At 24.8% G+C, this 11,564-nt stretch overlaps 1 protein-coding gene across 1 annotated transcript in view; it reads left to right on the top strand.

Annotated features, from left to right (window-relative positions):
- The window catches only part of LOC126904334 (interference hedgehog-like), a 15,856-nt gene extending 4,332 nt beyond the window's left edge, over window positions 1–11,524 (top strand). The window contains exons 2-13 of the mRNA XM_050683315.1: window positions 3,978–4,080; window positions 5,139–5,768; window positions 5,830–6,051; window positions 6,132–6,290; window positions 6,373–6,537; window positions 6,702–6,785; window positions 6,877–7,096; window positions 7,954–8,113; window positions 8,181–8,400; window positions 8,465–8,662; window positions 10,687–10,886; window positions 11,106–11,524. Of these exons, the coding sequence (XP_050539272.1) occupies window positions 4,017–4,080; window positions 5,139–5,768; window positions 5,830–6,051; window positions 6,132–6,290; window positions 6,373–6,537; window positions 6,702–6,785; window positions 6,877–7,096; window positions 7,954–8,113; window positions 8,181–8,400; window positions 8,465–8,662; window positions 10,687–10,886; window positions 11,106–11,255 (2,472 nt within the window). The 5' untranslated portion in view covers window positions 3,978–4,016 and the 3' untranslated portion in view covers window positions 11,256–11,524. The remainder of the gene's footprint in view (window positions 1–3,977; window positions 4,081–5,138; window positions 5,769–5,829; window positions 6,052–6,131; window positions 6,291–6,372; window positions 6,538–6,701; window positions 6,786–6,876; window positions 7,097–7,953; window positions 8,114–8,180; window positions 8,401–8,464; window positions 8,663–10,686; window positions 10,887–11,105) is intronic.
- The last annotated feature ends 40 nt before the right edge of the window (window positions 11,525–11,564 follow it).

The raw sequence follows: 11,564 nt of genomic DNA, 5'->3' as shown, positions 1-11,564 counted from the left end.
AAAAAAAAAAAAAAAAAAAAAAAAAAAAAAAAAACACATCTTAGTAAAACCAATACCTTCTCAGCTTCGCATCGAAGCTAATACATAAAAATACTTCATGATTAATATATTGAAAAAACATGCAGTTAAAAGAAACCAATAAAAATCTGTTAATATTATTTTTTTGTCCGATTAATAAAGAAGTCAAAAAGATAAAGAATCACTTTTTTAAAGTGTATGTGAACTATTTCTTCGCCAACTGTGAGTCTTCTGACAGCTCAATTTTATGTGGGCGAATGATTAAAGATGTATGTACTCGTTTAACCATTAGCAAGATATCTCTGAACAGTACTACAATATTGTATTTAAAACCACTTTTTTCATTGTTCTCTATACTTTAACGAACTCTAGTGATGTAGACTATTGAATTATCCTACAAAAATACTAAGTTTGAGCAAAAAAATAAAAAATGTGTCTATAGCTGGTATGTTTAGTTTTAGTGTACTTAGAATCTTGTACATCCCAACCAATTTTTGAATTTTTTTTTATTTTTGGGAGTTTATTCGGACAAGTAAGATTTAAATATAATTGGCTTATATATTTGATTAATGTTCCTAATGATATATTATATCGATTTTAACATTCCTATTGTGAAGAACATCTTTAAATTATAAAGTAGAACCATTAGGTGTTTATATTTTGAGACGAAATGAACACAAAAAAAGTTATATTAAAATAACTGTGTAAAATAAATATATATTTTTTTTTATTCTAATCGTTGAACTATATTATTATCTTATATTAGGTATTAATGAATATTGTGTCGAATGCAATTTAAGTTCATATTTAAAATTGTGTTTGCCTAGAAGAAAATGTGTTCTAGGCAAATACGGATTAAAAGTTTATTAGGTCCCAGCATTGTTTTAAAATTGAAAACCTGAACGTAGTAACGATACCGTAATTTTAAATATTATCTAGAAGCCACAGAATCTCCTGAAAGCGCGCCTAATAAATCCAGTGAAAATAATTTTTTTTCTAACTCTTTTCAGTGAATTAAACAGCAGTTTAGTTAAAAGACATAGCAAAAATGTTTGGTAAACTAGTGATTCAATAAGAAGCACGTTACTATTGTCTAGTTACTAACTTATAAATTCTATTCTTATATATTTTTGTATCCTCTCAGTTAATATTCACACAGACACAACAAAAAGATGGATCATTCGATGTCGAATTTTCCCAGTATAAGAGGTGGTGCCATTCTTTGTTTGTGAGTTCAAAAGAATCCTGTTCGGAGTTCTTGAGCGTGTTTGTCTATTGTGTTCGATAAAAATATTTGTGTTGAAGAAACACAATATGTGATCAAATGTCTTTAATGTTAAACGTTTTAAGTTTCATTGCAGTTTTGAAACTCCTCTTTCTTGTTTAATTTTTGAAAATTAGTTTACCATATTTTTATTTTTTATTATATATCTTAAACCAATGTCTTTCAAAGTTAGAGATAAAAGGATAACACAATAACGTTTTGAAAATGATAACGTTAACATTGAACGTTCCACTTATTAGCGTTTTCAGAAGAAAAAAACAAATTATTTCATATTAAATAAACAAAATAAAATAAGTTTTCTATTTTTGTATAAATATATAATTTAAAAAATTAAATTTTTAACATGTCAATTGGATGGGTGATATCTTGGTAATTTTAATATCTATTGTAAAACTTCTTGTCACTAGTGCAGTAGACTAGTGGGTGATCATTGCAATCTTGTCTTTCTAACCAGTCTCGAAATGTTTATGGTTAGCTCAACCAAATTGAGTAACGTATTTATTAATTTGTAGTATTAAAAAGAATATACTCTATAGATGAACTTTTAAATGGTATATTCATAAAGAATAAATACGTAATAAAATACATTGGCCCTTGGCTATTGACATTTAAATCGGTGGTGTTCGGGGAAAATGTCAAGATCAAAGTTTATAAAAATGTATTGTATCATGATTAAAAAAATGTATACATTAGTATTGGTGAAACAATATGTATATACAACAGATAGCCGTTATTTAATCATATTATATTATAGCTTTGTATGATTTTTAAAGTTTTACCAATATAATCAAATTACTTTTTTGAGTTTTTTATGACATAAACTCATTTTACTAATCTTTGACTTGTGACAAATGAGTAAAATACATACATACATTTATTTATGAGTTGTCCTGTTGCAAAATGACTTATGTTCTACAAATTTTTATTTTTGTAATTTTGCTTTAACTAGACAAATTAATTTAAAACTTGATAGAAAAATGTAAAATTAAAAAGANTTAACTAGACAAATTAATTTAAAACTTGATAGAAAAATGTAAAATTATTAAAGTTTGTACCTCCTTTTACAACTGGATATTTAATATACTATTAATGTATAATTTGTATTTTTGTTTAGTGTAATTTAAACTAGTATATTTCGTATATTTGTTATTATTTTTACATAACATTGAATAACCTACAAGATTAAATTATATTTTCTTGGGGCTTGAAGTGTTCTTATTTAAGAAGTTTCTTTATATTGTTTTCTTGAGTATAATGACTAAACCTAACCTACTTACTTAAAAATTAATTTTTCTTATAAATATATTGTTCTAATTTATACTAACCAACCAATCTAAAATAGCCAAACCAAACCAAACCTATTGATAGGTACAGTTCAAAAATTATATTTGTATAAAATTTTGAAATTCTATGCAGAACCGTAGAAATCTAGGCATCGGAAAAACTGGCACAGGTCTGGGGTGCTAAATTTGAAATAAAATATACCTATATATATATATATATAATAAATGGCTTTGAGCTCTGCGAACCTTACTCTGTTTATATAGTTATATATCATTAAAAATATTAGCAAAATAAGTTTGTATGTATTCTATATTAGATAATAATAAATAGCTCTACTGTAGTACGTAGAAAAAACTACAGTAGTTGTAATAGCAGTGTTCGCAGTAGCGAGAGCAGGTTCGGAATGGGGAAGATTCAGCATTCCATGATGGTCGCTGTAATCTCTTGTGAATGGTTTTTTTATACACCAGTTTTGTTGTACTCGTCTAAAGACAAAACATGCTTACTGGCGTTCATCGTTTCTTGTTTTCATTGAATTCTTTCTTGATAAAAAATTTAATTTTTTTTTGGTTTCAACTAATATGTATGTTGGACTGTTCGATATTTTATTATTATTGCGATTGAATGAAAAATAATTTGTATCTTTTGTTTTCTTATAAATAAAGAAATTATCTCTATTCGATTTTTAGAATGAAAATTTTAGTTAATACATGCATTTTATATATCTGCCACCTTTGGTTTTTAAAAAGAACAATAGTAACTGATAAGTAATAAATCTATTTCATTATTATTCAACAAATATGAAAATGATTTGTAAGTAATAATTAAACAAAATGCTTACATTAAAATTGCGTGGGAAGACTATTAAAAAAAAAACTTCACATATTTAAAAAACTTAAATATTATGAAAATAACCACTTCTTAATTTAAAAAATATAATTAATAACCGATTGTAGAAGGGGATCAAGACTCCACCTTGAAATTATTTATTTTTATAATTCAAAATTAAAATTAAGTTTCCCTTATTATTGTAAATTCGTGTTAAGCTATCTTCGGCGTTTTCTAATTATGGTTATGGTCAGTGCCAAACGAAGATATTGTGAGTTAAAAAGAAAATATATCATGATCAGTGTCGTGTTCAGGATTGCTTAGTAGAGTATAGACATAGAACATAGACAAAAAATTCTCTCACTGAACCATATTGAGGTTTGCTTATTACTTAATTTTAAAGATTAATATTGCAGCTAATGAGAGGGTCATGACCTCTTTAGTTCCTTTGCTGTACCATTGGTTGCAGGGGGTAATAAACGCAATAGGTATAGTGGAAAATATTAAAATAATTAAACTTTTAAATTATTTATTATATTAAAAATATGTTTTTATGTTTTAGTATATTAACATAATGCTCTAACTTATAAACCGATGCATCATGAGAATTTGGCGTATCACAGTTTTGATTTTTATTATTCTAAAATATTCGAAAAATACTTTAGGTAAGTTTATTTTACTTCATAGTTTCACTTTATTAGTGATGTATAATTTTATAGATGGATAATAAAAACATTTAAAGTTTAGTTTTTTTTAAATTTTTATCGAATATTAATTATTTTTTAAAAAAATCTAATGATTCATAATAAAGTATTGTTAAATTTAACGGGATTCGCTAAAAAATGAGGAAAAAGATTTAAAAATTATTTAAAATCTATACTAATGATAACATAATATATAGTATCTATAGTGTTTTTTTGGAATTTGGGAAAAATGTTTATTTATACTATTTTTTTTTTTTTTAATGTTTTTATTTATTTGTAACTTTTAGACTTAAGTATCAGATTAACTGTTTGTAAATCATTAGACCTATAATATATTAAATAATCTAGCCGTAATTTTCTGACCAATAAAATTGAGATCATTAACCTTGACGTAATATTCCTAATTGTTATAGTTAAGAAGTGAAGAAGAAGGGCTGTAATATCTTAGACTGTTATTAGGTATTCTATCATATATTTCATATTATTTAGAGCGGTTGATTGGTATATAACACTCTAGTTCCCTTATGCTCCTTCTAACCCCGTTTGTCAATTACTAAGCCTCAGGGAAGCCGGGAAAATTCTCTAAGAACCACTGTTTTATATTTAAATATACCATGTGTACATTAAAAAAAAAAAAAAAGAAGTAGTAGTAACTAGTAAAAAACGAGAATCGCTTGAATTGCAATTTCCAGTGCCGACTTTTTCCAATAGTAACTCTTCCTAATGGTTAAACAAAAGTGATTCGAAATGAATTATTTAATTAGTTATTCATTCTAACATCAGAATTTTGGTTGAGTCGATCTTAAATAGAAATTACATGTAGCACTTCCAAATTTCTTTTTATATTTCCGCGTATGCTCTTTGACTTAATAAAAAAGTATAATAATGATCTGGCTTATTCTTTTCTTCATATAAAAACCTAAAATAAGTCGCATAATTGTTCGACTCAAATATATTATTTAGCCTTTTGGTTAATGAAATTTTTTTATTTAGTCATAAGTATAAAATATTTTTGACAGGTAAAGGTATTGGAATACATTTTAATCGATCGCCAGAATCTCTTGTTGCTCCTCTTCATGATGAAGTAATTTTTGATTGTGCTTTAAACATAACTCCAGATAATATTAAATGGTTGCATAATTCTAAAGAAATACCTGCCTTGTTTCGTTCTACTTCAAATAATGGACTTGTTGTAAAAGTAGACGATATTACTCGAACTGGAGATTACCAATGTGTCGCAATATTTGGTTCAGCTGCTTTAATCTCAACTGCTGCTACCCTCAGTTTAGCAACATTAAAAGAATTCAACAGTTCATCATTATGTGTTAATGAGAAAATTACTATATCTACTGGCAATACAATATCTTTAAATTGTGGCAAACCCATTCAAAGTGATCCTCCTGCATTAATTCAATATTATAAAAATGGTGAACCATTGAGTAGAACACCAGTGTCTACTGCTGGTTCAATTTTATTAAAAAATGTCAAAGCTGAACAGAGTGGTGTTTATACATGCTCAGCAACAAATAATATAGTAGCTCGAGAAGTAAAATCACCTATGTCACTTAATCTTGATTTTCGTTCAAGTTTTACTGCACAAGCTCCACAATTTATAACTAAACCTCCATCATTATATATTGCTCAAAAAAGTATGTATTGAAATTATGTTATTAGTTATTTAATTAATTTTTATATAATATATTATTTTAGATTCAAATATTAGTATAGAATGTGCCCCTTATGGTGAACCAGTTCCTACAATACAATGGTTTAACAATCATAAAACAATACTCATTAATAATAATAAAACAACTATAGAGCCAGGATTATTAACTATTAGCAATCTTAGCATAGAAGACTCTGGTGTATATGAATGTTTTGCTGAGAATGTAAATGGTAGAATCAATTACGAAATTAAATTGGAAGTTCAAGGTTTTAATTTAGCTTTTAAACTAAAATATAGTTGTTTTAATTTATATATACATATACATATATGTATATATTTTTTTTAGAATCACCAAATATTAAAAATGGACCTAATGAACCTGTAATTATAAATGAAGGTACATCAGAAATACTAAAATGTGAAGCTGTTGGCACACCAACTCCAAAAATTTCTTGGTATTTAAATGGTGAAATTTTAACAAATAATAGAAATATTATTGTCAATGGTAAAATTTGTTTTGACTGTGTTATTAATATTATTATTTATTTATAACTTTTATAAAAAATTATTTGATATACTATTTTTAGATGGTGTTTTGACCTTAAATAATACACCAAAGAATTATTCTGGCTTCATACAGTGTTTTGCTTGTAATACATTAGGATGTTCATTTTGGTCTTCTACACTTCAAGTAAACCCTAAACAAATTATGTATCTAACACATCAACAAAAACAGCAACATTTTATTGATGGTAATTTTTTTTTTATAATAAAATTTAGATCAAGAATTATATTGAATATTTTTTTTTTTATAATATTCAATTTATTTGAAATAACTTAATATTTTATCTATAGAATATGTGAAAGTAATTCTTAAAAATCTATACAATAACCATTTTTTTTTTTAATTTATTAGATAATACAACTCATTCTCCTCAACGTGATAGAAAAGACCGAACTCATAAAGGAAAAAATAGAAGAAAAGAAAAAAAGAAAAAAGGCATAAAACATAGTTTTTTTTAAATAAAAAATCCAAATATTTAAGATTATTTACAAATAATTAATTGATAAATTAAATTAATTTTACATAGAGATGATTCCACCTTCTAAGCCAAATGTTACACGTTTAACTGAAAATTCTGTGATGGTTCGTTGGTACGTTCCACCAAATAATGGATTAGAAATAAGATTTTTCAAAGTTCAGTACAAAGAAGTTGGTGCTGGAGGTATTTGGAATACAAGCAGTGATGATATTCCTATGCATATTCGTTGTTATCAAGTTGACAAATTACTACCAGAGCGCAAATACATGTAATTTATAAGAATAAAATAATACACACAGAAAAATTGCTTATTTAGTTATTAACATTTATATTTGTATATTTTTTTTATCAAAGGTTTAGACTACATACTTTTTCATAAGTTTGTTCATAAATATTTTAAGTTACAAAAAATTTAAAGTGGTCTATTTTTATATACACTCTGTATAATGATTCTTTTAATGTTAGCAATTCGATTACTTTTGAAATAATAGTTTTAGGAAAATTATTTTTTAGTTTTATATTTTTTTCATTTATTAGATATTAATTTATTCATTATACATTATAAGAGTCAACTTTACTTTTTAAATGACAACATACATATTTAACTATTTATTTAAATGTAAAATAATCTAATTCAGATAATAACTGGTCTTTAACAACTTTTGGACCAGGACTTAGAAAGTAATTAAGATTTTTATGTATAGGTGAGATGACAGATGTTACCGAAAAATATCTAATGATAAATATTGCCTTACTTCCAGTCAATGTCTAAAATGATAATAACTCTCTAAATAATAATTCAAAGGTTCTTAATTTCTATAATACTTTATGATTTATATATTACTATTAGGGCATGGAATTATATGCATAGATAAATTTTGTTCCAGCCATTATGAAGGGTCCTAATTTTGTGCTACCTATGAGTAGTGTAAAAATATATTTTGTTTTAAGAGGAATAAACCCTCCTATACTATATTACTATAATATCTGTAACAACATGTTATTAATTTCTCTAATTATTAAAAAAACAAAAAATTGTACTGGCTGATAGTGTGTTTTGAATAACTTAACAAAATTTACAAATTTATGTAAATAAGTGCCCTAATTATTATTTAACCAATTTAGATTTCGTGTCGCTGCTGTTTATTCAAATGATGATCATAAATTAGGATCAGTTTCAGAACACTTTTTTTTGAATAAAGGTCCTCCAAATAGATCTTTAATACCACCAACATTGGTTTCTGCTAAACCAGTTAATAACACTTCTATCTTATTAGAATGGCAGGTAAAAAAAATAATAGAAGTAGTATTAAATAGTTTTTTTTTTTTTTATATCATCAAATTGTTTTTAGTATTTAAATTCGGTTTTGGTGCCAGTACAAGGATTTTATGTATATTATCGTGCCACCAGTACTGCAGGAGATTATACAAAAGCTATTGTAGATGGTCAAGATGCTCGTACTTTTATTGTAACACATTTATCTCCAAACACGTCATATGATATAAAAATGCAAAGTTTCACTGTTCGTGAAGCGTCCAATTTTAGTGCAATATTTATAAATAAAACTTATGGTACTGAATTATATGTTCTTGAAAAATATTTTATTAACAATATCTAATTAAATTTTTTTAACAGGCGAACTAAAATCTATAACAGATAATCCTAAATGGATTGATAATACAATTGAAAATAATAATATTAATTCAACTATTAATGGCATGAAATCATTGTATGTTTTACTTGGAGCTATAGCATTAGTTGTAGGAGCTATATTATTGTTAATATTCTTCTTAGTATTTATGTATAGTAGACGTGTTTCATCTCAAACTACAGGTAAAAATTGATATTGATGTTTATACAGAACAAGATATGACAAATTTAATAATTTTTTATTTAGGGAATTTTTTTTTACTTTTTTATTATTATTCAAATTTGAAACTGAAGTAATAGCATAATAAGTAAAATATTTTTTATTAACAAATTTTATTTTTAATTCACTAAATAAGCTTTAGAGAGATGGTGTGGCTGAGTCGGTAATGTGGCAGTGCTTGATGAACACTGCTTTGGGTTTTAAATTCAATCACTGGTGGTATCATTTGCTGAGTGAGATCAGTTAGGTAATTTGAGTTGTCATCCCTTTCTCTGGCAACAGAATTACCACACGTATCAGTGCTTAAGAAAACCTCATTACAATAACGATTAGATCTCGCAATTTATTAATTTTCATTTAACTATACATAACTATATTTTCCACAATCTTAAATTTTTCATTAGTGTTATGTACACTTTTCAATTTAGATGTATAGTGATAATCCCACTAAAAAATAAAATTACTTAACCAGAAGTCCTCTTCTAATATTATTTGAATGAATTGAACTTTCAAATGACACTATGACACTAAGAATGCTTTCTTGAAACTGTTATGTAAATTACTTAATAAATTACTTAATAGTTCTTTGTATAGAAATTACACTTTTTATAAAAGAATATACTCATGAGAGAATTTATCGTTTAATTTTTTGAAAAATTCACTAAACCTCAAAAGAGAAGTATACCCCAATCTATTAAATTGTTCTTACTTAAATTATTTTATAAAATAACGCTACATTTATACTTGAACTTTCATAATTTATTAATTTTAACATTTATAGTTAACGAGGTAAAAATGTTTAATTTTTAGGGTAATGTCTTCAACTAGATAATATTTTTGATCTTTTGATTTATCATTGAGTATAATTTATCCTGTGAGAGCTGAGAAAAAGTAGTGACAGGCACAAAAAAAAAATAATAATAATAAAATTAAAATTAACACATTACGGTAAAATTAATAACTTTAGTTTTATGTAAAAGCTAAAAGAAAAGAGAAGCTATAAAAAATGTCAATGTATTTTATTTTAAAATTTTTTAAACAAAATAGTTTAAAAATATCTCATGTATTTTTTGGTATTCAGTTACTGTACCTTTTAATATTTGTAAAAATTTGAATTTTTGCATGTTTTTTTGACTGTATTGAACATTGTTATATGTTATAAAGAAAAGAGTAGAAGTAAATATAATCTTTTCATTATTATAACTTGTATAAAGTATGGAATTTTTTTTTATAACAATTATTATTACTTGAATGACTTCCTATCATTGAAATTATTATTTTATATAAGTGGAATTATACTATGAAAAAACTTTTAATCCCTACTATACATTGTACTGTCTTGACACTAGATATATATATTAGAAATGCATTAGAAGAATCACTTATGTGCATACTGGTAGTATCTTTTAAAAAAATTAGAAGTTATATTATTAAAATATTAACAAGATTAAAATCTATTCATTTTTTATATCTTATTGACTTAATAACTTCTTAATAAACTTCTAAATATTTATACATATGTATTAAATATTTTTATTCCCATGGCAGTAATTTAAAAGCTAAACTTTAAATATTAATATATTTGAATTAAGGTTTTTCTGCTCAAAAAATAAATTAAATCACAATATTAAAATGATGAATTTCTTTATATATAAATAAATATCAATTACCAAACTGATCTCTTACTCGGAAAATGATACTACCTGTGACTGAATTTGAACCCAAAGCAGTGTTCATCAAGCACTGCCACATTACTGACTAGGCCATACTGTCTCTAAAGTTTATTATCAAATTTTTGAACTTTTGAAAAAGCAGTAAAAGACAGTTGCTGTTTTTCTTGTGTGCATGACAAGAATTAAAATATATATCAATTTTCATCTATGTATATATTTTTAATGTAAATGAATAATATATAATAAATAAATTTAATAATAATGAGAAAAAATATGTATTTTCATAGAAAACATTTTTTTTTATGAAATTCTAGAACTAAACAAGAGTTCAGAAGCAGTATCAGGACTTGAACCTTTATCAATGAATGGATTTGCTTTAAATAATGGAAAAATTATAAATGGTTGTGCAGTACCAATAACAACAGACCATAATCTCACCCATAATAACCAATCTAATGGATATATAATTCATCCCATTAACATTACAAACAATCCACTTGCTCCAGATGCAAAGGTGAAATAGAATTTATATAATATTTCACTAAATTGATTATAATTACAATTATTTTTTAAATGCTTCTATTTACATACAATATCTTTGTAGTTGTTTTTTTAAATTATATACTTAATCATACATTGTTTTAGATACCTTGTGCAATTTTTTTAATTGTTATTAATGAATTTATTATAAAAACATTTTTAAAATTATTAAGCTTACTTTTCTTTTTTACAGAATGCCATAGAAATTTCATATTTAACAAATCATAATAATAATTGTTCAGAAAATGAAATAAATTCATTATCTAGGCGAGCTATGCCTATACCTCCTGATACACCAAGAACATGGCGTTCGAAGGATACTAAAGAAGAAAACTATGTATGATAATTTCAAGACTGATTGAATCTTAAAAATTTATTTATAAATGTTCAAGAAAAACTTACAAGACTGATGTTAAAGTCCTGTTAATATTGCTCATCAATATAATATTTTTATGTCAAAACTTTACTTAATTTTTTATGATTTTGAACTTGAACAATTATTTAAATATATTATAATAACTTTTTATTTGTGTATTATAGTTTTCTATATATATATATATATATTACATTTTTACTTAAACATTATTTTATGTTTGTTAACTAATGTCCTAATTAATTACTAATGTGATTTAGATTAAGTATAAAATAGATT

Source organism: Daktulosphaira vitifoliae, unplaced genomic scaffold (genome assembly GCF_025091365.1).
Source record: "Daktulosphaira vitifoliae isolate Bord-2020 unplaced genomic scaffold, ASM2509136v1 Scaffold_4, whole genome shotgun sequence".
Classification (NCBI taxonomy): Eukaryota; Metazoa; Arthropoda; class Insecta; order Hemiptera; family Phylloxeridae; genus Daktulosphaira; species Daktulosphaira vitifoliae.
Note: the sequence above shows the minus strand (reverse complement) of the source record. Positions and strands in the feature narration are given on the sequence as shown.